Raw genomic sequence first — 27,049 nt, 5'->3', positions numbered from 1 at the left:
TCACAAAGCCGAATATAGCTGCTCCCTGTTAAGACCAACATAGGCTAGGTATTTGTTTGAGCTAATGTTTTTTTAATGCATTCACAATTTAGTTTAAATGTATGTTTAGTAGGGCTGTCAAACGATTAAAATTTTTAATCGAGTTAATTACAGCTTAAAAATTAATTAATCGTAATTAATCGCAATTAATCGCAATTCAAACCATCTATAAAATATGCCATATTTTTCTGTAAATTATTGTTGGAATGGAAAGATAAGACACAGGACGGATATTTACATTCAACATACGGTACGTAAGGACTGTATTTGTTTATTATAAATCAACAAGATGGCATTAACATTATTAACATTCTGTGAAAGCGATCCATGGATAGAGGGACTTGTAGTTCTTAAAAGAAAAATGTTAATACAAGTTATAGAAATTTCATATTAAAACCCCTCTTAATGTTTTCGTTTTTAATAAAATTTGTAAAATTTTCAATCAAAAAATAAACTAGTAGCCCGCCATTGTTGATGTCAATAATTACTTACACAATGCTCATGGGTGCTGAAGCCTATAAAACCAGTCGCACCCAAGCGCCAGGAGAGGGCGGCAAAACTCCATAAAACACAATAAGTGAGCGTTTCACTGTACTGTCATTTAAATCTGTCTTAGCGGGGCGTCTGCGTTAATTGCGTCAAATATTTTAACGTGATTCATTTAAAAAATTAATTAACGCCCGTTAACGCGATAATTTTGACAGCCCTAATATTTAGCACATTTTTGTGGGAATAATTGTCTGAACCATTTGTTAAGAGCATTGTAAAAAAAAAAAAAAAAAAAAACATTAGTAATTTATGGCATGTGGACTTTCGCTATGTAAGTTAGCCAATTGTTCCTTTGTTGTACATTGATCCTTATTTTTTATTTTTTTTATACCGTTTGAGGCTCAGCTCAGGTATTTTATTTTTTTATGTTCCTTATCCGATTACTCGATTATTCAAACTAACTAGTTTATCGATTAATCGACTACTAAAATAATCGATAGCTGCAGCCCTAGAATGAACTAGCGCCGTCAATGGCATGAAAATAAGAGGATTCACAGCCAGTCTTCCCAGTTTAAATGAATTGGGTGTCTACAGCTCTCAGTGGCAGAAATTAAATTAATTGAGACTGATATTGAAATGAATTGTGTTGCCTGTGTGGGTTTTTTTCTGTTTGGATTTTTCGCTCTTTTTAATTGTCTTTCATGTTTTACTCGCATACAGTTGGCAGGGGAATGCAATTGGCTAACTATTGAGTGGAGGTAGGCACATTTGAGGCCGATTGGTGGCACTACTTTAGCATCTGGAATCCCTTCACTGTAACAAGTTATATAAGTTAAGATAGTCAAAATGTGTATTGCAGGAGCAGGTCTATTTATGGCGATAATGACGATAGACATGTAAGATGTAGATAGAAAGTTTAATATCGTTTTGGCGATATATATCGAACAATCGCTGCCAACCCTCCCAGTCAAAATGGATTGGAGCTCTTGCCGTCAATGGCAGCCAATTAGTTAACTCATTTGTTTTAGTGCCTTTGATAGCCAGAGGTGGGTAGAGTAGCCAAAACGTTTGCTCAAGTAAGAGTATAGTGTAGTAGTAGTGTTACTTCTGCAACCCCTAGCAAAAAGTATGGAATCACCAGTCTCTGACGAGCACTCCCTCAGACATTTTATTATGTAGAACAAACTCCGATAAAAAGCTTGAAAAAGAGTCAAGAATCTGCATTGGACAAGGTGTCAAGAGTCAAGAATCTGCATTGGACAAGGTGATGAATCTGTAACTTTTGTTTGGTGCTGTTCCAGTGAGATTTACAAAGATGACTGCCTGAAGAAAACATCAAAATTCCCACAGTCCTTGATGATATGGGGCTGCATGTCAGGCAAAGGCACTGGGGAGATGACTGGTTAAATGCACAAGTTTACATTGAAATTTTTGACCGCTTTCTTATCCCTTCAATTGAAAATATGTTTGTCATTTTCCAAGATGACAATGCATCATGCTACAGACCTAAAACTGTGAAAGCATTCCTTGGAGAAAGACTCATCCAGTCAATGTCATAGCCTGCAAATCAGATCTCAACCCTATTGAGAACTTGTGGTGGAAATTGAAAAAAATGGTCCACAGCAAGGCTCCGACCTGCAATGATGACCTGGCAATTGCAATCAAAGAGAGTTGGCACCAAATCGATGAAGAACACTCATCAAGTCCATGCCTCAGAGATGGCAAGCTGCCATAAAAGCCAGAGGTGGCTCTACTAAATACTAGATATGTGTTTTGATTGTTATTTCTTTGTTTGTTTCTCATGATTCCATATTTTTTTTCCTCAGAATGGAGTGATTCCATATATATTTCCCTGCACTTGCTCTACAAAAGTAACATTTACTGACCACCACAATGTTTTTTATTCATTTCTTTTAGTGTTTCTGAATGCTAAAGAGTTGCACTTTTGAACTAATTCATTATTTTTTTCATGCTTTTTATCTGAGGTTGTTCTACGTGATAAAATGTCTGAGTGAGTGCTCGTCCGAGACTGGTGATTCCATACTTTTTGCTAGGGGTTGTAAATGATAATACTCAAGTAAAATTAGTCATCCAAAAATTTACTTAGATACATGTTAAAAAAAAAAAAAAAAGAAAAAAAAAGTATTTGTTGAAAAGAATACTTAAGTAATAAGCAACATTGTGAGTAATTGCTTACATTGTCCAATTTTTTTTTTTTTAATAAAAAATGTTTTCTCAACTTCATCTATACGAACTGTTATTATTATACTGTACTACAACCTATTTTACGGCCGTATTAGTCCAAAGAGATGAGACAAATATCATCAAATTCAGACCAGAATAACAAAATGAAACGTCACCCGTCCAAAGAGCATGTGTGCCCTCTATTGGAGAAAAACATTGTTACCTCTGATTGGTATAATGGTTGAATGGTGGTTATTAAATGTGAATTTAAATAATTAAATTTAAAAATGTTATTATTAAATGTGGTTATAGTTGCGACGTCTCACTGGTGAAACTGAGACAACAACTGTCGGCATGTATGGCCAAAAAAAAAAAAAACTACTCGAGTAAATTTTTCTCAAAAAGTTACTCAAGTAAATGTAACAGAGTAAATGTAACTCGTTACTACCCACCTCTGTTGGTAGCCATAATAAGCCGTAATAACTTTGTTATGTAATTCTTTACAAATACAGTGGTACCTCTACTTACTAAATTAGTTGGTTTTGGAAGTACTGTAGGTTTGTAACTTGAAATTCTGTAAATAGGGACGCGTTTTCCATGTAAATGACTTAGAGGCCGTTTACGTGGTGATTCTCCGAGAATACGAAAAATTTCAAATTTGTCTCCTTTCGAACAATGTCGAAATTCCGTACGAAAACGATGTAGTATTCATTCCAGGCCCTAGGGAGCAGTGCAGATTTACAAGGTGACAGCGAATGATGCACTTTTACCCCAACAAGCTCCTCAGCCCGGAAAAAAATATGCCCGCCCACTCGAAGCAATGGCATTTTTTTCTTTTGTTCAAAAAGGCACGGAAATGGAAACATTCAACATATTTAATTTAAAAATATTATTAAAACAGTAAATTAAAGCCGACATTCTGCCATATTTGCTGTTTTTAATGTTTAGTAGCACCGCTGCACACGCCCAATGTGACATGTACGAGTGCTGACGTTATCGGCGCGGTCTCGTGCCTCGGGAGCTTTTGATATTCATACGGAGCAAGCCCCCCCTCAATCCCCCACAATCGAATTCTTCCACTTTGGAGGCAGGATTCAGAATTTTTCGTCTTCGCTGACACCATATGCACGCGAGGCAATTCCGCTACTCAGTCATTCCGTCTTTGTGTCGCAGAGTCGCCACATAAACTGCCCCTTAATCTATTCCAAGCCCACCAAAATTCAAACATAAATCTTTTATAATGCATAAAAATGCATCAAAACATGTAACAAATACTTTACAATTAGATTATTGCACAATAAACATGAAAACAGTGTTGTGCATAATAATAATAATAAAATAATAATAAAAAACCAAGAATAAAGAATAAAACTTAGTACACGCATGTAAAGCTGTCAGAACACGAGGGGCGAATGAAGAAAACACTGGGATACACATACATACAGTAGAGGTCCCTCTCTGCGACACGAGGACGCAATGACTGTGTTGCGGAGTGGCCTCGCATGCATATGGTGTCGGCGAAGACGAAAAATTCTGAATCCTGCCTCCAAAGTGGAAGAATCCGATTGCGGGGGATTGAGCTTCCTCGGCATGCATATCAAAAGCTCACGTCAGCACTCGTACACGTCACATTGGGAGTGCGCAGTGGTGCTCCTGAACATTAAAAACCGCAAATATGGCGGAATGTCGGTTTCAATTTACTGTTTTAATATTATTTTTAAAGTAAATATGTTTAATGTTTCCATTTTTGTGCCTTTTTTGAACAAAAGAAAAATGCCATTGTTTCGAGTGGGCATTATTTTTTCCGGGCTGAGGGAGCTTGGTGGGGTCAAAGTGCATCATTCTCTGTCGCCCTGTAAATCTGCACTGGGCCTGGCATGAATACTACATCGTTTTCATGCGGAATTGCGACATTGTTCGAATGGAGACGGGACCATATAAATGCAAATTTGAAATTTTTTGTATTCTCAGAGAGTCACCATGTAAACGGCCCCTTAGTCAACTGGATGCCAAGAATGCTAGGAAATAGCTAATAGCAGAGCAGCTATAGGTTGAGGGTTGTCTTAACCTGAAAATTCTGTATGGAGAGACACTCGTAAATAGGAGTGGGAACCTCTTGGTACCTTACGATACTATGCGATTTGCGATACAAAGCTCACGATAACAATGATCTGACGATACAGCGATACAACGATTTTCAATACATTGGTCAGGAAATCATTCTAGGATATTCAACAGAATAAACAGAAACTAATAAACAGAAAAACAAGCTTCTGCTTTGAATTGGAATGAGTTTATCACTAGTAGACGTCCAATCCATTTGAAGTGGGAGGGTTCATTCGCTGCCATCCCTCCCACTTCAAACGGATTGAACATCTATGGCCGTCAGTGGCAGCCAATGCCAGGCAATGAGTAATTTTGGGCCATTTAAGGTCATTTACCTGTTGATTTTCAGTTACTTCCTGTTGATTTTGGGGTATTTTATGGGTCACTTGCTGTTTATTTTGCGTGACAGAACAGAAAGTAACCTAGGAATCACCCAAATGAATAGGGAGTGAGTCAAACTCAACAGGAAATGACCTGTAAATGCCCTAAAATGAAAAGCAAGTGACCGGTAAATGCCCCGAAAATTGGACCGAATGACTGTAAAAGCTCTGGTTTTGAATGAACGAACGTTCCCAGTCGAAGTGGAATGGGCGTCGAGTTTTTTTTTTCTTCTAATTGGCAACTTTTTAAAATGATATCTCGATTCTTGACAGGACCATATCGATAACCTTTTTGGGATACAAAGTATCACGACATATCACCATTTCGATATTTTGTCTCACCCTTATTCGTAAGTAGAGGTACCAATGTAGTGTAATCATATTAGCCTTAGTTTGCAGCATCTATTCCATACTGGACTTATTGTCTTGTAATTAAGTATTAGCCTCCCATGCCCTTTTATCCTCCAATTTTCCGCCTTCTGACTTTTATCTTGAAGTTGCCTTCATGATAAAAACATGAGCGGAAACCATTACACAGTAAAGCTGGTACTTTCAAATATGTGTTTCCAAGAAGGTATATTGAAACCATAAATGTCACAAAGACTATAATCTCGATGCATGCGTTCGCACCATCTTATTGTCCGTTTTCAAAGTTTTCATCACCTTTATATGTTCTTCCTGTAAATCATTTGCGAACTTGAACCCACTTCAAACCTTTGCAGAGAATTTCATTGAATAATGTTCCCCATTCTGACAAAAGAATGCCACATCTTCAAAATAATCTTTATCTGAGTTTCTACTAGAAGCTTTTAGATGTTTACTTTGTGTCCAAATGCACATCAACCAAAGAGTCAGGCAAGAAAAAAGCTTTTCTCTCATTCTTCTTCATCTCCGTCTCCCTCCCCAAGTAGACGTCTGAGTGACTCACCTGAAAGCTACATTCGTTCTCCTATTCGGCCTAATACATTGTTTACTATCCCGCTAATCACATCTGTTCCCTAAAGTCGAGTTGTGTTTACAGTTGAAAGAGCTAAGCTGTCCGTTTTTGTTTTTTTTTTAAATCCATTGTAAGACTTTCAAAAAATGACCTTCAATTTCAATAAACCTGCTGGCGTTTCGCTGACTGAAATCAACATGCCAAGAATTCAAAAGAAATGATTCATTCTATTATTCAGTCAGTCATCTTTATTGATATAATTTTAATCACAACATCGTCTGCGCCAAAAGTTATCCGTGTGGTAACTTTGCTGACATCTTTTTGAAACCCAAAAAGTCAAAAGGATCGTGAGGCCCCGCTTTCACGGTCTGTACTCATACTGAAAATCAAGATCAAGGCTCCACCAGCCGCAGCACGTGCCCAGCCCGTCTTCGCACCCTAGCCCTTAGAGCCAATCCTTGTCCTGAAGTTACAGATCTGACTTGCCGACCTCCCTTACCCGCCTTGCTCTCACACGCCGGCCCTTGAAAATCCAGGGAGAAGGTGCAAATCTCGCGCCAGGCTGTACCTATATCCGCAGCAGGTCTCCAAGGTGAACAGCCTCTGGGATTTTAGAGCAAGGCGGGTACCCACAATTTACAAATTCCTCAGTTTCGTATTACAAAGATGTCGTGCAAATTTGATAATCGTCGCTTAATTCGTTCTTGAGTTATCTTGAACACACACACACAGAACCAAATACATAACCTCTGTCTTCCGTAGGTTTCACCTTTCACCATATGATTTATGATGATATCCTCTTATCCAAATCCCAAAGATACTGTATCTTATGAAACATGACCTCACTATTTTTTTCCTTTTTGATACAGCATGCCTCTAAATCATATTTTCAAAAATGAGAACTTTAACACCTAAAAAAAAAGGGTACTTGAATCTGACACTATCTATATAAAAGTGGAGAGTTGCTTTGTTTTTGAAGTCTTATATTAAAAAAAAAAAATGTTTTCATGCTACCACAAAATGGCACCAGCTATAAAAGAAAACATGATGACGACTGCCGAATTCACCCTTTACAAGGAGCAAACCAAAAATCAAAACAAACCTGTTGGCAAATCAGATGTGTATGGCGCAAGCGTTTAATCTTCCTGCCACTTTTTGTGCGTGTGTGTTTGCCCGGCAGTTATTTGATGGATGGTGCAGAGTCGAGCTCAGAGAGCGAAATGGAGGCTGACGACCAAAGCGAGGAGGAAGTCAGCGCAAAGGTATGTTTAGACGTGAAAGAGGATCAAAACAACTGATTTTTGTCAGTCGGCCTACTGATTAGGCCTGTTATTGGTTTTCCAGACGCCACAAAAGCTGTCCAAGCAAGTCACTCCGAAAGTGGAAGCCGAGACAAAAAATGTTGACGAGTATGCCGGCTCCACCGATGTGGACGATGAGCCAGGTTTGTGACATTGTGTGCCAAATGGATTTTGTTTGTCATGAAAACATCGATTGTGGGAGATAAATTTTTTTTGTAAGTGTTTGGAGATGTGCGCCCAGGACATCAAACATCTGTGGGAGTGCTGTATGATTTGTTGATACATCACCAAAGTGATATAAAACTTTAGACATTTTACATCTCTATCGTCATCATCGCCATAAATAGACCTGTTCCTGCAATACATTTTGGCCCAGCAGATGGCGCCCGATTTTCACTGACTTACTACATTAATGGTATTTCAGATGCTATTGTAGTACCATTAGTAGGCCTCAACATGTCGTATCTCCACTTAATAGTTAGCCAATTGTCTCCCCCTGCCAACCGTATGTGAGTAAAATATGCAAGAAAATTGAAAATAATAACACAAATAATTCACACAGAACACAGACAACACAATTTGTGCAAACCAATATGAGCATAAATTTATTTTCTGCCATTGAGAGCCATAGACATCCAATTCATTGAAACTGGAAAGACTGGCTGCGAATGCTCTACTTTTAAAGAGCATACGACATGAGAAAAAAAGTCTTAAATAGCATTATTATGTGAATTAGAATCATATTTTGAGATGATTCGACTATATACAACAGTTTAGCAAATCGCAGATGACGAGAAATTAGTCTTATGATCTGCCGCTTAGCCACGCCTACCTTTATAGGGCTCTAGCGTCCCCAACAGGTGTATGACGTCAGCGGGAGACTGGGCTCATCAGTTTTACTATTCAGCCCATTGAGGGGGAATTACTCAGAACGAGGAAAACGCGACGAAGAGAGCCGCAAAATGTCATTGTTTCAGTCTCTCTACTCCAATATTTTTACAGGATATTCTTTTTATCCAAATATTTTTCCCCAATAGCTAAATAAATGGCTTGAGAAGGACCAATCAGCCCGTCGAGGGGGAACTATTCACAACGAGGAAAGCGCGACGAAGAGAGCTGCAAAATGTCATTGTTTCTGTCTCTTTACTTCAATATTTTTACAGGATATTCTTTTTATCCAAGTATTTTCCCCAATTGCTAAATAAATGGCATGGTCATGACAAATAACAGTCTTGTGCTAAATGGAATATGAAATAATAAAAATGCACTTATTCAGGACGACATGGCAAAATTACTCCATAATGGTCAAAACTGTCGACTTCACCTCTACTGTCGCACCTCCCGAACGATATTTTATGACACCTAAATCGGACATATGTCATTTCCCTTCCCCGGCTTCGGAGAATGTAAACAAACCAAGAGGCGTGACATCTAGCCGACATGCTAACCCGAACCGAGTGATGTGTTTCAAAGTTTTCAAAGCGGAAAATCACACATAACTAGCCCGGATTATTTGACATGACGACTGGGTTGTCGATTGTCTTTGCGGATCGGCAAACCGCCTGGCGGAGAGCAATTTACAGTTCGTTCCCCGGAGGAGGGCGGCTGCAGTTGTTGTGCAGCTAATGTGCACGAGGAGAGCTTTTTACATGCCTATCAATGATCAAACGTAAGTAGTCCTTTATTTAAAGAAAGTTTGTAGTGTTTACTTTGTAATCACTGTATTAATATTTAACATAATACAACACAAGATGTTTACTCACTTCCTTGTAAGTCCAATAGTACCACAGTAGTAGGGCTTGGCCAATATCCACGGTGAATGGGAACCTTTTGAAACTCCAAAAAGGCGCACACGCCTCTCCCTCATAAAGCAAGATTTTTCTGCAGCCGTTTGGCTGGAGTGATGCGAAAAATAAACGTATTAATCCGCAAAATCAGCTGAATCCTTATTCCTCATACACAACAGTACGGCTGTTTAGTGAAGAGGACGCCTTCACCCGTACACGTCACAGCGCCCTCCTCCTCAATGCAAGACCGAAGCTGGATGGCACTCATTTTCATGGCGCGGGATTCAAAAAACTAAATAAAAAATATAGCGATCGCTTCCACACACATCCAAGCGGTCCATATAATTCAGGAGCATAAAATACCGCATGTATTATGAAATAAACATGCTTTTTCGTGTCACATGCACTTTAATACCAATGACGGCACTAATTCATTCACCCCTCCCAGTCAATATGGATTGAATGTCTAGCGCCGTCAATGGCAGCCAATAAACTAATGTTGCTATTTAATGTAATGAGGCTATTTTAATATACAGCAGTCCTAAAAGTCTAAACTACTCGTCAGGTGTATTAGTAGATATTTTAATTTATTTACATTTGAGCTAAAATATGTACAGTGCTATGAAAAAGTATCTGAACCTTGTGGAATTTCTCACACTTCTGCATAAAATCACCATCAAATATGATCTGATCTTTCAAAATCACACAGACATAAAAACAGTGTCTGCTTTAACTAAAACCACCCAAAGATGTATAGGTTTTCATATTTTAATGAGTATAGCATGCAAACAATGTCAGAAGGGGGGAAAAATAAGTGAACCCTCTTCCTAAGGAAACTTTAAAGAGCAATTGAAACCAATTTTTACAAAACAATTTAAGTCAGGTGTGTGCCCAATCACTGATGAGTGGTTTAAAGCTGCCCTGCCCACTATAAAACACACACCTGGTCAGAATTGTCTTGATGAGAAGCATTGTCTGATGTGCATCATGGCTCAGTCAAAAGAGCTGTCTGAAGACCTGCGATCAAGGATTGTTGATTTGTATAAAGCTGGGAAAACCATCTCCAAAAGTCTGGATGTTCATCAATCGACAGTAAGAGAAGTTGTCTACAAATGGAGAGAGTTTGGCAATGTTGCTTCTCTACCAAGCAGTGGCCGTCCACCAAAGCTGATGCCAAGAGTTCAGCGCAGAATACTCAGAAAGGTAAAAAAATAAACCTTAGAGTGTCTGCTAAAGGCTTAGAAAAATCACTGGCACAGTCCAATATTTCTGTGCTCACATCAACTATGGACAAGAATGGTATTCATTGGAGGACTCCACAGAGGAAGCCACTGCTGTCTATAAAAACATTGTTGCTTGTTTAATGTTCGCAAAGAGGATTTTGGACACTCCACAGAAGTTTTGGCAAAATATTTTGTGGACTGATGAAACCAATGTTGAATTGTTTGGGAGTAACACACAACGTCATGTTTGGAGGAAAAATGGAACAGCTCACCAACACCCCGTCCCTACCGTGAAGCATGGCGGAGGGAGCATCATGATTTGGGGCTGTTTTGCTGCCTCAGGGCCTGGACAACTTTCAATCATTAATGGAAGAATGCATTCAAAACTTTATCAGGATGTTTTGCAGGAAAACCTGAGGTCGTCTGTCAGACAGTTGAAGCTAAAAAGAGGATGGATGCTGCAACAAGCGAATGATCCAATACACAGAAGTAAATCAACTTCAGAATGGTTTCAGTAGAACAAAATACACGTCTGGAGTGGCCAAGTCAGAGTCCAGACTTGAACCCAATTGAGACGCTGTGGCATGACCTAAAGACAGCGATTCATCCCAAACATCCCAGGAATCTGCCTGAACTACACCAGTTTTGTAGAGAAGAATGGGCCAAGATTAGTCCTGATCGATGTGCCAGACTGATCTGCAGCTACAGAAATTAAATGTGATGGTTCACTTACTTATTGTTCCCCCTTCTGTCATTGTTTGCATACTATTCTCATTAAAATATGAAAATCTATAAATTATTGGGTGGTTTCCGTTAAAGCAGACACTGTTTTTTCATCTGTGTGATTTTGACAAAGATCAGATCACATTTGATGGGGATTTTATGCAGACATGCTAGAAATTCCAAAAGGTTCAGATACTTTGTAATACCACTGTATGGTACTGTGCTGCTTCTGAGTTTTAGGTTGCAGCACTACTTGATACATGCTTGTGGCAAGCCAGTTCAAAGTCAGTTCAAAAATAAAAAAAGTGAAAAGCTGTGTCATTTTCACCAAGAAATTAAAAAAAACATCATGGCATATCGGTATTGCCAAACTATTTAGATTATTTATCTCTAATTGATTCTACAAACACTGTTTGACTGTGGTATCTCGGTGTCGTCTTCACCTTTATGGAGCGCCACAAACAACGTGAACGCTGTTTGAGGATGGCCATGACGGAACTTAGGCATGTTTCTCATTTCTATGTTAATTCCAGGCCACGAGTGAAGTGGCCAAGGAGGCGCAATAAAAACGCCCACGAGAGGCATCGCCTTTTAATTAGCCCTCCACGGTCCACGCTACCAGTCGCCTTTCCAATGTTACTTCCTGTTTTTATTGTTTTCCGTCCGCTTCAACTTAACTTGACAGAATGACATTAATTTTCCCCGACACAACAAGCATGAACGCACTAAAGATTGGCCCCGCTTGTGTAGTGTCAAAAGAGGCAAATATTGGACTGGTTGGTAAATTGAACATTGTGTTTTGTGTGTGTTGGGTGTGTATGTGAGAGGATGGATTGACAAGTAAACGCTTGGGTTCACGCAGGTGCTGACGAGGATTCTGCCGTGGACACGGAGGATGAGCTGCAGAGGTAAACACACAGAATACCAAGAGGGATGACTAGTAATTTAACTTCCCTGCCTAAAGGAAATATCAAGCATTTCAAGACCAAGAGATTACCTGTCCTGAACTGTCAGAAAAAACTACAGTGACAGAAATCATTCTACAAACACAAGCAGCTACAAAGGGGAAAAATAAGAAGCTGATTCTGAACAAAGTTACCCGCCTTGTAGCGCATACAGTGGGGCAAATAAGTCTTTAGTCAACCACCAATTGTGCAAGTTCTCCTTCTTGAAAAGATGAGAGAGGCCTGTAATAGTCAACATGGGCAAACCTCAACCATGAGAGACAGAATGTGGGAAAAAAAACAGAAAATCACATTGTTTGATTTTTAAAGAATTTATTTCCAAATTACAGTGGAAAATAAGTATTTGGTCACCAACAAACAAGCAAGATTTCTGGCTGTCAAAGAGGTCTAACGAGGTCTAACGAGGCTCCACTCGTTACCTGTATTAATGGCACCTGTTTTAACTCATTATCGGTATAAAAAACACCTGTCCACAAACTCAGTCAGTCACACTCCAAACTCCACTATGGCCAAGACCAAAGAGCTGTCGAAGGACACTAGAGACAAAATTGTAGACCTGCACCACGCTGGGAAGACTGAATGTGCAATAGGTAAAACACTTGGTGTAAAGAAATCAACTGTTGGAGCAATTTTTAGAAAATGGAAGACATACAAGACCACTGATAATCTCCCTCGATCTGTGGCTCCATGCAAGATCTCACCCCGTGGCGTCAAAATGATAACAAAAACAGTGAGCAAAAATCCCAGAACCACACCAGGGGACCTAGTGAATGACCTACAGAGAGCTGGGACCACAGTAACAAAGGCTACTATCAGTAACACAGTGCGCCACCAGGGACTCAAATCCTGCACTGCCAGACGTGTCCCCCTGCTGAAGCCAGTACACATCCAGGCCCGTCTGGGTTCGCTAGAGAGCATTTGGATAATCCAGAAGAGGACTGGCAGAATTTGTTATGATCAGATGAAACCAGAATAGAACTTTTTGGTAGAAACACAGGTTCTCGTGTTTGGAGGAGAAAGAATAATGAATTGCATCCGAAGAACACCACACCCACTGTGAAGCATAGGGGTGGAAACATTATGCTTTGGGGCTGTTTTCCTGCAAAGGAACCAGCTTAAAAAGCTTGTGAAGAGTTACAGAAAACGACAGGCACAAAACATCACTGCTCTAGAGGAGATCTGCATGGAGGAATGGGCCAAATTACCAGCAACAGTGTGTGAAAAGCTTGTGAAGAGTTACAGAAAATGTTTGGCCTCCGTTATTGCCAACAAAGGGTACATAAATACAAAGTATTGAGATGAACTTTTGGTATTGACCAAATACTTATTTTCCACCATGATTTGCAAATAAATTCTTTAAAAAACAAACAATGTGATTTTCAGGTTTTTTTTTTTTTTTTTTTTGACATTCTGTCTCTCTTGGTTCAGGTTTACCCATGTTGACAATTACAGGCCTCTATATTTTCAAGTGGGAGAACTTGCACAATTAGTGGTTGACTAAATACTTATTTGCCCCACTGTATTTCGTTAATGACATGTACACACAACCATACACACAAGCGTTTGACCACTTATTTTTTGATATTTTTGCAGTCTTAGTGCAATCGTCTCTCTGTTGCAGATAGCAAATTTTGGCTCCCGATTCCGACGCCTGGCGGCTGGTGTCAGCCGATACAGATACTGTACCAATATTAGTTGTTTTTTAAAAAAGAAAAAAAAAGAAACATTTTTTTTCTTTTAATACGTATTGGCCCGAATATAAGACGGCCCTGATTATAAGACGACCTTCTCTTTTTCAAGACTCAAGTTTGAAAAAACAATTTTTGAACACCAAATTAATTATTATACAGAAAATAATTACAGTACATCCTAAACAAATGATTATAACAATATATTTGAGAGGAAAAGCATGTTTTTTTTTTTCTCATTCAAATCTTAATATCTGAATATTTAAATATGTAAACTAAAGTGCAATCTCATTCGTAAATGAATGGCTTCTGATTTTTTAAATGTAAATAAACCGATCTATTGTGATAAAACAACAAAATTGCAATAACTGCATTAACCATCAAAGTGAAGTCTAAACTGTAACTGTAGTCTTGAAACAAATCTGAAAAAGGAAAAACATTGCAATAATATAATGCAAACTGGTTAAACTTGAGAGGCCAGAGGAAGAACAAATTTTATTTTTTACTTCATTGGCTGCCATCGACTGCTAGATGTTCAGTCCTTTTGAAGTAGGTGGGATGGCAGTGAAAGAACATTCGTTCATTCACTGCCACCTTCCCACTTCAAATGGATTGGACATCTCCTCAAGATAAACTCATTTAAATTCACAGCATAACGCTGAAAACAGCCGCATGATTGGATGTCTATTACCGTTTAATGGCAGCATCACATACAAAGACCAATAATAAATTAAAACGTGACCAAAAAAATAACAGGATTTTTCTTCGTGATGCCGCTAGAGAACGACAGCCGTGATGGTAAACAGGTGCCTGTGCGTCTGCTCAGACTGGCTGCTTCTGCTCAGACCTTCATTTCTGTCGCTGGCCGTCAAATTTACGACCAGCTCTTAGCGTTTTGTATTTCTATGAATCCTAACGATTGCTTTGTGTTGACACGGACCTGCTGGCTGAGAGAAGCTAAGAAACAGTAACCCGCACCAACAGATGGCAATTATAAATAAGACAATCAATCATTGCCCTAAAATGTTCAACTGTAAAATAGATAGATGATATTGATTAGGGCTGCAGCTATCGATTATTTTAGTTGTCAATTAATCTATCAACTAGTTAGCTCGAATAATCGTTTTATAATAATCATTTAATGCGTTGCAGAATACTTTTTATGAGACGTAAAACAAAGGCTTGCTAAGATTGCTCTGTCAAAACAGCATTAAATGTATACAGTATAAAAAAATAAGTACAACAAAAGAACAACTGGCTAACTTGCACAGCAAAAGTCCGCTAGCTTAACTCATTTACTCCCAGCCATTTTCACCAGTGCAACCCCCTTCGCTCCCGGCCGTTTTACTGGATTTTGAAGGAATTTGCAAGGCCCACAGAAAATTCTGTTCTATTGCTATATAAACATGGAACCCACCAAGAGAAAGATTAGACTCTCTTCTTTCAGCAGGAAAAAAAGTAAGTTCATATATTTTTCCATTCTGTAGAAATCAGCATTAGAAAACAGCTTAGTTTGAGCAGTTTTCCAATTTCTGATGGGAAAAAAAAGAGAAATTGAGCTTTTTGTGAAAGCATACGCTTCAAACATAACTTTCACTTTAACACAGCTATTTTTTGCTTTAGTTACATCCCAAACATCTGAATAATGTTTTCCTTTTACAAAATAACATAAACAACAAGACAAATAGAGCTTTTGATCGCAAAGTAACAATTTATTTCAATTCAATTTTATTTGTATAGCCCTAAATCACAACAAGGTTGTCTCCAAGGGCTTTGCAGAGGCATTATGATACACAATCAGAAAGAGCAAATGAAGCAACAAAGATGAATAAATAAAGTTCAAGCCCTGGGCATCCCCCATCCTTAGACCCTCCATGTTGGCAAGGAAAAACTCCAAAAACTCCAGAGTCTTTGGGAGAAAATGAGAAACCTTGGGGAGTACCACGGTCAGGAGAGATCCACTCCCAGGACGGATAGACAGGAAGCCCCAGGACTGCTAATGGGAATTAGCAGGCGAAGTTACAGTCCGTAAAGATGCAGTGGAGTAAAAGAACAAGAAGAGGTCCATCTAGCCAGATGAGACGGGGGTAGCAACGAGGACGTCCATCCAGCCAGGGGTCCGAACAGTCAGCAGGCTGCAGCTGAAAAATAGCTGCTCCCCAGAGGGGAGGGGGGAAAGGGGACACCAGTGATGAAGAGACTAGACAACTAGATATTAACATTGGAAAATAGAAATAAAATTAAGACAAGTGGTAGGTAGAGTGAGAAAAAGGAGATAGAACTCAGTGGCTGTACTTCCCCCAGCATTATAGCTTCTAGTGCAGCACTAAACTGTGAGTCTACTCCGACTTCAACTAGCCAGACCATAAGCTTTGTCGATAGGAACGTTTTAAATCTAATCTTAAATGTGCAGACTGTCTCGGCTTTTTTAATATTAGCTGGAAGCTGATTCCATAAAACAGGGGCTTGGTGGCTAAAGGCTCTAGCTCCAACAGTACTTTTAGAAACCCTGGGAACTACCAGTAGCAGAGGTTGCGCTAGACTTTTTCGTTGTCTGTCATTTTGACTGACAGGGTCATAAAAATCCGGTCATAATCTATTTTTACCCGTCACTTAAATTTTTTAAAATGATGCTAATGACATTGTGGTGACCCTTTGTTTGGCATAATTCACCTTCCGTACTTGTGTGTCCATTTGGCCGAGCGCGTTAGCGGCTACGACACAGTCACGTGACAGAGACAGAGCGTTCCGGCTTGAATAGAGAGTTCACAGAAAGCAGCAGAGCTACAGCGGTTGGACACAGCAATTCGAGCTAACAAGACTCTTAACATTGCATACCGCTTCAACATATTCAATAGTATTTGGTTTTCTTTTATTTTAAATTAATATTCTGTCCGAACAAGCTTAACAGAGAATCCACACCGTGCCATCACACATCAAGCAGATGAATATGTAACTTTTTCTCCACAGTGACAAAAACAGCTGACTGTGGCCCCAGTAGGTGGCTACATTATGGAACAATGAAATTAACAGTTCATCTGCTGTGGCCTTACACCTTCCTCCTGGTGCGCATAGACTTGAATTGCGTGCCCGCTTGTGCAGTCCCTGTTTTTTCACCTCTTTTATCAACACCATCGTCGTTTTGGGGCTTTTTGAAGAAACTTCGGACACTCAGTTGCCTTGACATTTTTCAGAGTAAGGCCAACGACGACATGCATCAAGAGAGACAATAGCTTATTAATATGCTCACTCGCCACCCTGTGGTCTGGGGTGTGAATTGCAACCTGTCAAAATGACAGGTGGACTTCAGTTTTTCCGTCACCGTTTTTAAAAATCGGTCAACGACGGAAAATATTCGGTTAACGCGACCCCTGACCAGTAGATCTGCATTCTGAGAGTGGAGTGTTCTGTTGGGGCGGTATGGAACCAGAGCATCGGTGAGATAAGACGGCCCCAACCCATTAATGGTCTTAAATGTAAGAAGGAGGATTTTAAATTTAATTCTAAACTCGACTGGACGCCAGTGAAGGGCCTGGAGCACAGGGGTGATGTGCTCTCTTCTATTGGTTCCTGTTAAAAGTCTTGCTGCTGCGTTTTGGACTAGCTGAAGACCTTTGAGAGAACTTGTAGGACAAGCTGCAAGTAATGAGTTACAGTAATCCAATTTTGATATAACGAGATTGGATTACACATAACTAACTGAGAGATGACACTGTTGTGGCGGCGACAGCCAGGGTGAACTTTTCCCTCATCAATCAGAACCCAGAGATGTCCCTTGTAATTTAAAAAAAAAAAAAAAAAACGTAAAAGACGTAAAAATATGTCTTTGGGACACTGAAACAATCAAAAATAGAACGTATTTATACGTTTTTGGGAGCACATGAGTTAAATGCTATAGAATGCTAATGATTTTTTACAATGCTCTTAACAGATCGTTCAAACACACATTCTCACAAAAAATGGCTAAATATACCTATAAACTAAAATACAAATTTATTAAAATAACACATTAGCTCAAACAAAAACTCATGTTGGTCTTAACAGGGAGCAGCAGGAGTCAGCCATCTTAAATGAGTTACTTCATATTTACTGTTGCCACTAGAGGGCAATGTATCCATCCAAATATATAAAACTAAATGTAAACACTTTCAAAACAAACCATTACAACGCCACTCTAATTAAACGAATACTCGAAGCAGCAAAATTTGATCCGAAGCTTTTTTTTAATTGAATTGCTCGACTTGATCTATTAATCATTGCACCAATAATATTGATGGTTATTTTGAAAGAGCGGTTTTGATTTTGCCCATTTTTCTGGGCCAAAATACGTGATTTTGTTTAAATCAACCAGTGTTCTAATGACGATTGCTGGGGGGGATTATGGACAAACTTTTTTTTCTGATGAAAGAAGAGTGTCTCATGTTTAAATTTGGTGTTTGCGTAATCATGAAAAAATATTCTATCATATCAGACAATTCGCAACAACTGAAAACAACAACCATCACTTTTAATTTTAATATAGTACAAGTTCAGGGTTCAATTAAAGTACTCGTTGAACAACAAACATTTCAACCTGACAGTTCTGCTTTTACTTTTTAACCTGAAAATAATATAATATTAAAACCAAAAATAAAGAGCAAACCACATATCCTCGGGTTGTATTCACCATATGTTTACCTGCTAGTTTGTTTGTTTTTCAACACAGGAATGATACAAATTCAATATTAATACCCCCCAGAAAACATTTTTTTTCCTGGCGCCTTCTACTGCTACTTTACTCTTTCAAAGCCAAAATAATACAATATTAATATCAAAAATAAAGCACAGCCAAAATCGTTGCAATTGATTGTTTTTCCGCTCTAGTTGAGTTCATCTCTGACTTAACACGCCGCCGAGGCCTAAGGCTTGTGCAGGAGAGAAATTTTTTGCTACTCCTACACTTGGAACCTTGCAAGACGTGCCAGTACAGTTGAGGTGGTGTGAAATGAATGGCATGGCATCTTGGTGGGTGGCTGGAGAAATAATGTAAGTTATGTAGTCTTGGTACAGTATTTTACTTGATCTTTACATTTGCTACAAACATTGTACATCCTGTTAAAAAAAAAAAAAAGCCCAGCCTTTGCAAAAGGGAAAATGTTTCCACAAACATCCTTTTGCACTGTTTTACAGTACTACAATTCCACATTTTTTTCACTATTTTTATTTACTTTTATTACTTTACTAGCAGTATGACTCAGCGTTGCTCGGGTTTCTGCAACGTGAACGCACTACAAACGAATCGCAGATAAAACGTACTTTCCTTAAAGATGCAGCTGCAAAGTAGGATCACGAAAAGGGCACCATCAAAGGGTTTAATGCGTAATCACTTTTCCGTCACTATGTAGTATTGCGGCGAGTGACGTGGAGAAGATTATGACAGTTTTTATGTTTCAAACTTGATGCTCTTGTGCCCCGTACAATGCACAACTCTTAGAGACAGTGTCTTTATTGAACAGAAAACACCAGTATATAACAGCAAACACCACTTTCAGTCATGGTTGCCACAACTACCCATGAACCATTGCGAGCGTAACACATAATAAGTTGCAACAGTATGAATATCCAGCTGAAATTAATCCCTTATTAATATTCCGGAAAATTGTAATTTTTTTTTTTTTTTAATCCTGCAACTTGTTGTGGAGTACTAAAAGCCACAACGTATCATCACAGCACATTTTTTAATTTGTACATGAAACTGTAAAGTTTGAAAGCCAACTGCGACATTGCAATCGCAAGAGACAAGTCTTTTGCCCAAAAGACTGCGCTGTCGCCTCTACAGTCAGAAGCTGGCAGACCACAAGACCAAGACTGCCCTGCTTAACCAGCGCCGCCACCTGAAAGGGTCGAAGATTTTTTTGAATGACAACTTGACTCGCCGAAATTGCAAGAAAAGCACGTCAACTCAAGAAAGCCTGGAAAATAGCCAACACCTGGGTCTCGGATTACAGGATCCTTGTCAAGTTGCAAGATATGAAGATTAAAGCTATTATTAGGAGTCTTGACCAGGTGACCTCACTTGAAAATTAATGATGACATCTGAAACCACACTTCTGGACCACAACTTCTACAATAGCTGGATAACAGTAAATACTACACAGCGGACCAGTATAACAACTCGTGGATGTGGACGGTAAGCTGAAACTTATCAACGGCAGGAGTCTCTACAAGAATTTTTAACACATTAAGGATTATCTTTTAAAGATAACAAAGGCTCTGACTTTAATTTGCACGGATATAACATGGCACAAATGAATCGGGGATCTAAGGGGGGGTTGCAATTATGATTGACAATCTCCTGGAATTTATTACAATTGAGCTCCTTATCCCCAATTGTAAGAACATAATTATCTGCTGTGTCCACCGAGCTCCTGATTCAAATGTCCAGCTTACTGAGTATATGGAAAAGATACTGTATAAAACGAATAATAAGCATGTTTTTTGTTGTGGAGACATTAATCTTGGGATAAAATATGTATAACATGCTGTATGATTTTCCTCATACATTCATGTCTGATGAAACTGTTACAGTGATCTTTGTGTGCGCCAATTGTTGCCACCATGTACACCTTAGGAATGTATCCTTTTAAGAGACTTATAAGAAAAGCATATTGAGTCGCTACTCACACCAGCTGTGATAACATAACACATAATCACTTTTGCCACACACATAGCCACAACAAAATGTTCCCACAGCAAACAGATGCTAAAATGTCAGCGACATGACAAAGCCATAACCTTGTACGCCCTGAAATTAATCGAGCTGCTTGACTGGACGCTGAGTTATTGTAAACCCAGATTGTTGATTGAGTTATTGTACAGTTTGTGGCCATCTGATGTGTGTACCATGTCTGAGTGTGCGTCTTTAGTTGTATGGGGGACGGGAAACTGGTAAGCATATGCTTTCTCCCGTCTGCCTATGTCGTCTTCTTCCGTTCCTTTGGGCAAATCATATCACATTTTGTAATTGTCAATGATTGTCAATTATACTGATGATGATGACAATAAATATTTCATTCATTCATTCATTCATTCATTGTCTTTGCTAATTTTCGGAGTTTCGAATTAATTTTCCATAGAAATTGAGGACTACAGAGTCAAAATCTATCTAAGAACACTCCCAGAAACAAAGTACAACTGTGTAAAATTTCGTCAAAATCCGCCTAGCCGTTTCGGAGTCTATAGGGAACGAACACAGACACACAGACAAAGAAAGTTCAATTTACTGTATATAAGTATATTTCAAGCATTTCGTTCTGTATTTACCGTAATTTTCGGACTATAAGACTTACTTTTTTCCTTCATTTTGAATCCTGTGGCTTATAGTCCAGTGCGGTTTATTTGTTGATTTATTTTGTTTAAAAGGTAACACTTCATTTTACAGCGCCGTCATAAGACAGTCATAATTATGAAATGACACTATCATGGGCATTACTGAATGCTTATGACAGATGTCATCAAGTGTCATCTGGCAAATTATGTCACTAACTCCATTCATGTCCAGCTTGGATCTTTTACATTCATTCAAAAGTGAGATGATTTGCCAGATAAGAATAACTGACATCTGTTATAAGCATTCATTAATTCTCATGACAGTGTCATGTCATTATTATGATTGCCTAATGACAATCGTATGGCACCACTGTCAAAGTATTACCAAATACAATAACTAGCAATTAATGAAACAACTTGAACAGTAACTGAAGAAATAATTAGCACAGAACATGAATTTTGATTGTTATTTACATATGTACCACTGCAATGCATGCTAGGAGGCATGTTGGATGACAACAGCAGGTGGCAGTAGAGGTTGACTGTCTCCTTCAATGGAGCAGTGATGGCCAAATGAAGCTTCTTGAAGTATTTGTTGTTGGTTTCTTTTGGTCTTATGACAGTCATATGATGCCGCTGTCAAACAAAGTGTTACCGGTTAATAACTTTTGGTGTAAATATCCCAAAATACAGTGAGGACAGCTGCGGTTTATTGTCCAGTGCGGCTTATCTGTGAACAAATGTACAAATGAACAAAGGTGCGCCTTATAGTCCGAAATTTACGGTACTTTTGCATACCAGAAGGGCAAGGTTTATTGATTGATCTAGCTAGATAGATAGCTAACTAGACTAGTGAAGAAGAAAAGAGTCGATTTTCTCTGTTTACAGGTTCTTTTATTCTCTTAAGGAACAGGAGATAACACCACTATTTCAGGTACAAAAAGAAAGCAAAAATCACTGAAGATAAATACATTTATTAAGGAAAGCATTATTAAAAGCTGGCTGGACAGGACAAACGTCCCTGAGTGCCCCACTCAGGTGGCTTCGAGAAGATCTGTCCCAAACTCTCAACACATATAATTTTTGTCATTTCCATTGTGAATAGGCAGGCCTCCATGTTTACCCATAAAGTGGCTCACAAGAAAGTGGAATTTTACTCGCAGCTATGTTATCTGTTTATGACCTTGCTTCAGAGAAGAACCTGAGAGCTGTGCAAATCTTATCCGGTACAAAATGATATCGAAATGAGTGTACCAAGTACAATGAACACACATATAGGAACAAATATCTCTCCACTAGCTAATCAATGTTCCTTGTCATTTCAGGGTGGAGAGCGAGAACAAACAGAAGAAGATGGTCAAGCAGGAAGAAGATCCCTACGGCGGTTCCACAGACGAGAACACTGACGAGAACACGGACGCAGAGCCTGAACAGGATTATCCAATCCCGGATCTGCCGGGTTAGTCACAGTGCAATATGTGTGCATCAATTGGATACCCTTGCTGATGTGGCGTCATCTTTTCTGGCAGATTACCTCAATGGGAAGCACTTTTTTCTCTATGGAAAGTTCCCTAACAATGAGAGGAGACTACTGACTCGCTACATTGCTGCCTTTAATGGGTAACAAACTTACTACATTCATGCTAGGCTTATATTTTTAAAGGACTTACTCCTCTTGTGAATCCTGATCCGTTATTTTTTTAAGTTCAGACGGCGGGCTTGGGTTGAGAGAGGCGACCTGAGCGGCCATGATATCCCCCTCTATCGCCTCCCTTTTCTCTCAGCAAGGCGACTCACTCGCGAGTAAAGCCAGAATATATATATATATATATATATATTTTTTTTTTTTTTTTTTTTTTAAGCCCGAATAGTCATTCAATGTAACTGCGTTTAATAAAACGTATCTAACAGTATCTTATTTGGTAACACTTTATAATAACTATTCGTTTTACTAGTTAATAGATCGTTAGTAAACTGTTGATAAATGATTTATTGTTGATTTGTGAAGTATTTGTTAACAGTTTGTTAAGCATTTACAGTGTGTTCCAATATAGTTGACCACATTCTAAATGCCATTCTAAATGAAACACAGTTTGTGTGGAAACGTTTCAAGTTTTTGTGTGTAACATTTGGCATTTCTATCTTTTTAGGTTAAGAAATGCCGTTCACTTCAAAAGAAAAGGCATTTTGATAAGGCATTTTGCAGGCAGCGTTCATGTTGCACATTTATGAAAATCTGCCATAGATCCAACAAATATTTGTACTTTTCTTTGTATATTTAACCAATAAAACTTATGACCTTCAACATAAAGTGTATATAGTTTTATTAAGATCAATCAACTAGCATGGGCATTTAGAATGGGGTCAACCATATTGGAACACCCTGTAAATGCTTAACAAACTGTTAACAAATACTTCACAAATCAACAATAAATCATTTATCAACAGTTTACTAATGATCTATTAACTAGTAAAACGGATAGTTATTATAAAGTGTTACCTCTTATTTTTTACTTTAACTTATTAATGTGACGTATAATACATGTTTTTGGACAGTTTTTTTAATTTAGGGTACTTAAAGGGTTAATGCCGAATTACATGGAAATTCCGGTTACATCGCCAGCCTAGGAACGGAACTCATTCATAACCCGGGGACTACCTGTATTTCATGTTAAGGTTTTGAAGTCAAAGTGAGGGTTTTTCAATTGGGATATTAATTCAGGTTTAAGATTTTAGGTTTTAATTCTGGTTTAAAGGTTAAAATCAGGGTTTCACACATTGTAGGAAGAGGTTGAAAATTTTAAAGTTGGTTTTAGTGTTTGTGTAGATTTAGAATTAGCTTTTCAAGCTAGAATTATTCTTTCGAATGACAGTTTATTGTCAGGGTTAGGATTTCATCCTTTAGTGCCTGCAATATGAAGCAATTGTCAGAGAATCACAAAATTTGAAAAATAAGGTCTTAATGAAACCTTTTTTTTTTTTTTCAAATTTGTAAAAAAGAAGAAAAAAAAGTGTAATAAGCGTTCTAATATCTTTTTTTTTTTGGGAGGAAAGATAATTCAAAATTCTGAATTAGTCTCAAAATCATGAAATTGTAAGTGTATTAAATGTGATACATTTGGCAAGAAGGGGTTAAAATTAGGGTATTAGTACTGGTTTAACGATTCTGGGCTGTATTTTAAGTTAGCGTTTTGAAGTTAAGCTCAGGGTTTTTCAATTAGATTTTGAATTTAGGTTTAAAGGCCTTTTCACACTAGCTTCAGCCCAGTGTGAAGAGCGGTCCACAGCAAACGTAAAACAGGAGGACCCAAGTAGCCTGACGTAGACGCTGTCAGGAAGTGAAAAACGGCATGCATATATTTACTATAGTCCCAAGCACCAATGCATTTATTTTTAATTGTTGCACAAGAAAACATCGAGGAACCATTTAGCTTACCAAGGAGAGGTATGAGAGTCATTTTTCGAGTGTTCCGAAGCTCACGAAACTTTAAAAAGCACATTTATCAAGGTTTCGTCGGCCGTGTTTTGTGTATATCCGTCTGCCGAAACAGTCTGATAGCACGGATATACGTACGCCTGCTTGTCTGAAACTTAAGAGTTTAAAGGTTATGGAATAATATGTGGATTTCAAGAGTTTCCGGCAAGTTCAGCGTTTACCTGACTTGACTAAATTTGCAAATTTCAGTTTCAAGAAGTTTGGTCCTTTTAGATCAGTTAGCCATTAAATAAGGGTTTTACACCAAGTGTAGTACTGTTCTTCCTTATTGAGTTTAATTCAAAGTTAGGATTTAAATGGCACTAAACGGTATTTGCTCTCAAGTGGAAAGACATTACTATTCTATTGGCTTTCTACAGGCCTCACTGATGTTTATTAGCAGCACATACACTCAATTGTACTGAATTGTACTGTCATGAAGTGGCTCATAACTTCCATCATAAAGTATAAAAATATATAGTCTAGTGGTAAATCCCAAAGTGGCAGGTATGAACATTTTCAACATCTTGTGTGTTGACGAACGCCCCCACAGTGAACTGGAGGACTACATGTCAGACACGGTGCACTTTGTGGTGACCAGCGAAGGATGGCACGACTCCTTTGAAGACGTGAGTTCACTCTTCCTTTCCACTGTGTGATTGGAGTTTTACGTGTGGACGTGAATGTCTTCAGGCGCTGATGGAGAACGGCAACCTGAACTTCGTCAAGCCCGCGTGGATCTACGCCATCAACAAGCGTCAGAAGCTTCTGCCCTACCAGCCGTACACCGTGGTGCCATAAAAAGAAAAAAACACTTTGGGGTTTTATTTTAATTAGTTTTGTTTTGTTGGAATGAACTACAGTTGCTCACTTTTTATTGGTTCAAGCTGTTCGGCTATGTTTTACTTGTAAAACTTGCATCGGCATCAACTTGAACTTTTTTTTTTTTTTGTGGAAAATTTAAGATGGTCTGTGACTGGCTTACCTCTTCTGGGAAATTTGTCAAGGCTGCTGCGCCGCGACTGCTGGCGGCGGCAACGACGCTGATAAGACTCTTTTTATGAGGTCAGAGCAAAGTCAGGTGAAAGGTTCTACTTGTTCCACTTGGTTGTTTCCCCCCTCCCCCATTTTCTGTGAGTGGACTGCTTCCAATTTGATGAATTTGGGTTTGAGATACTTTTTTTGTAATATTGCTCACAAGAAACGACACTGGCGAGCCCACTTTTGTAGTTATGTTGGAATAAACAAAGATGATTTTGAATTTGATGATTTTTACGCAGTTGGAGTTAGTTTTATGTTCCAGTTTTGTTTTTGTCCATTGGTGATTTTTTTTTAAGGGGGAGGGGCATGTAAAGCATTCACAGCCAATTCTACCAGTTTGAAACGTTATTCCCTGTCAATGTCAGGCAATAAGTTAGGTACCTTACTATAGAAAGAAAATCAATAGAGTGTTGCATAGAGCTGTGACTAGTGTGGATTTCATTAGTTTTAATGGACATTTTATTTATAGATATTTATACTTTTTTTTTAAGAATACTGAAGATCAAGATTAATTTATATACGTATACATACATACATACATACATACATATATTAAGCAGGCATGAAAATCCCTCACCTTTCGGCGAAATTCGCCGTTTTGAAGTCAAAAAGGATGACCTACGTGAATCGTGTAGATCCGAGGAGAAAATTTTTTTAAGGGGGGGGGGGGGGGTCGTTTGTAGGCATGTGCCAGTTACCTTCACGGATTACCATGCTATGAAAACGTCGCGGTTACAAAACCACTAAAATTTTCCGTCATACAGTAGTACGTATTCGTTATTTTTCATGTGTCGAAAATGCAGCCAGAATTAGCTTGGCGCGGCAGCGCTTACCCCTTCCCCTGTTTGATGCTGCGTGTGTCAGTGACGCTATTCCAGCAAACCCAAAAACAAGCACTCCAATCGCAAGGCGTAAATTCTTCAATTTATTGATCTCTCAAATCGTGGTAACTGAAATATACCAAATGAATACATTTAAAACGTTGTACACTCGTATTTTTCCACATGTGAGTAGCTTCAACAGTTTAGCTTCATGAAAAAGTTCGTCAAAAACAAAACACACATTTTCCTTTCAAATTCAATACACAAAGTTACTAAACACTTACAAAGACGAATGATAGGCAAGGCTTAGCTAGGACAGCAACTTCATTGAGGTTAATCACAGCCGCTGAGAGAGAAACAAGTTTGTATGCGGGGAGCAAAAAAAGAAAAAAGCGTCAAAGATCGCTAATTGCGACAGATGATCTTGTACTAAGCACAAATTCACATTCGCTGGAGGAGATAAAGTATCACTCCCAATTGTTTTTTGATTAATGCATTTGCCAGCATATTGAATTTAGTGAGTAATGGTTTTCATTTTCCTATTTTGTGGTATGACAAAGTTACTGCCGTTCGTTGCAGCTT

At 38.6% G+C, this 27,049-nt stretch overlaps 1 protein-coding gene across 3 annotated transcripts in view; it reads left to right on the top strand.

Annotated features, from left to right (window-relative positions):
• Positions 1-26,278, top strand: part of xrcc1 (X-ray repair complementing defective repair in Chinese hamster cells 1) — a 60,471-nt gene extending 34,193 nt beyond the window's left edge. For 2 of the 3 annotated variants that reach the window (XM_057834978.1, XM_057834979.1), the window contains exons 12-18: positions 7,316-7,397; positions 7,480-7,579; positions 12,032-12,077; positions 22,456-22,589; positions 22,660-22,750; positions 25,159-25,234; positions 25,299-26,278. In XM_057834978.1, coding sequence (XP_057690961.1) covers positions 7,316-7,397; positions 7,480-7,579; positions 12,032-12,077; positions 22,456-22,589; positions 22,660-22,750; positions 25,159-25,234; positions 25,299-25,406 — 637 coding nt within the window. In that variant the 3' untranslated portion in view covers positions 25,407-26,278. The remainder of the gene's footprint in view (positions 1-7,315; positions 7,398-7,479; positions 7,580-12,031; positions 12,078-22,455; positions 22,590-22,659; positions 22,751-25,158; positions 25,235-25,298) is intronic. The other variant, XM_057834977.1, reaches the window with a different exon arrangement.
• Positions 26,279-27,049: the final 771 nt, after the last annotated feature.

Source organism: Corythoichthys intestinalis, chromosome 4, assembly GCF_030265065.1.
Source record: "Corythoichthys intestinalis isolate RoL2023-P3 chromosome 4, ASM3026506v1, whole genome shotgun sequence".
NCBI classification, from domain to species: Eukaryota; Metazoa; Chordata; class Actinopteri; order Syngnathiformes; family Syngnathidae; genus Corythoichthys; species Corythoichthys intestinalis.
This window is presented reverse-complemented; position numbering and strand designations above follow the sequence as displayed.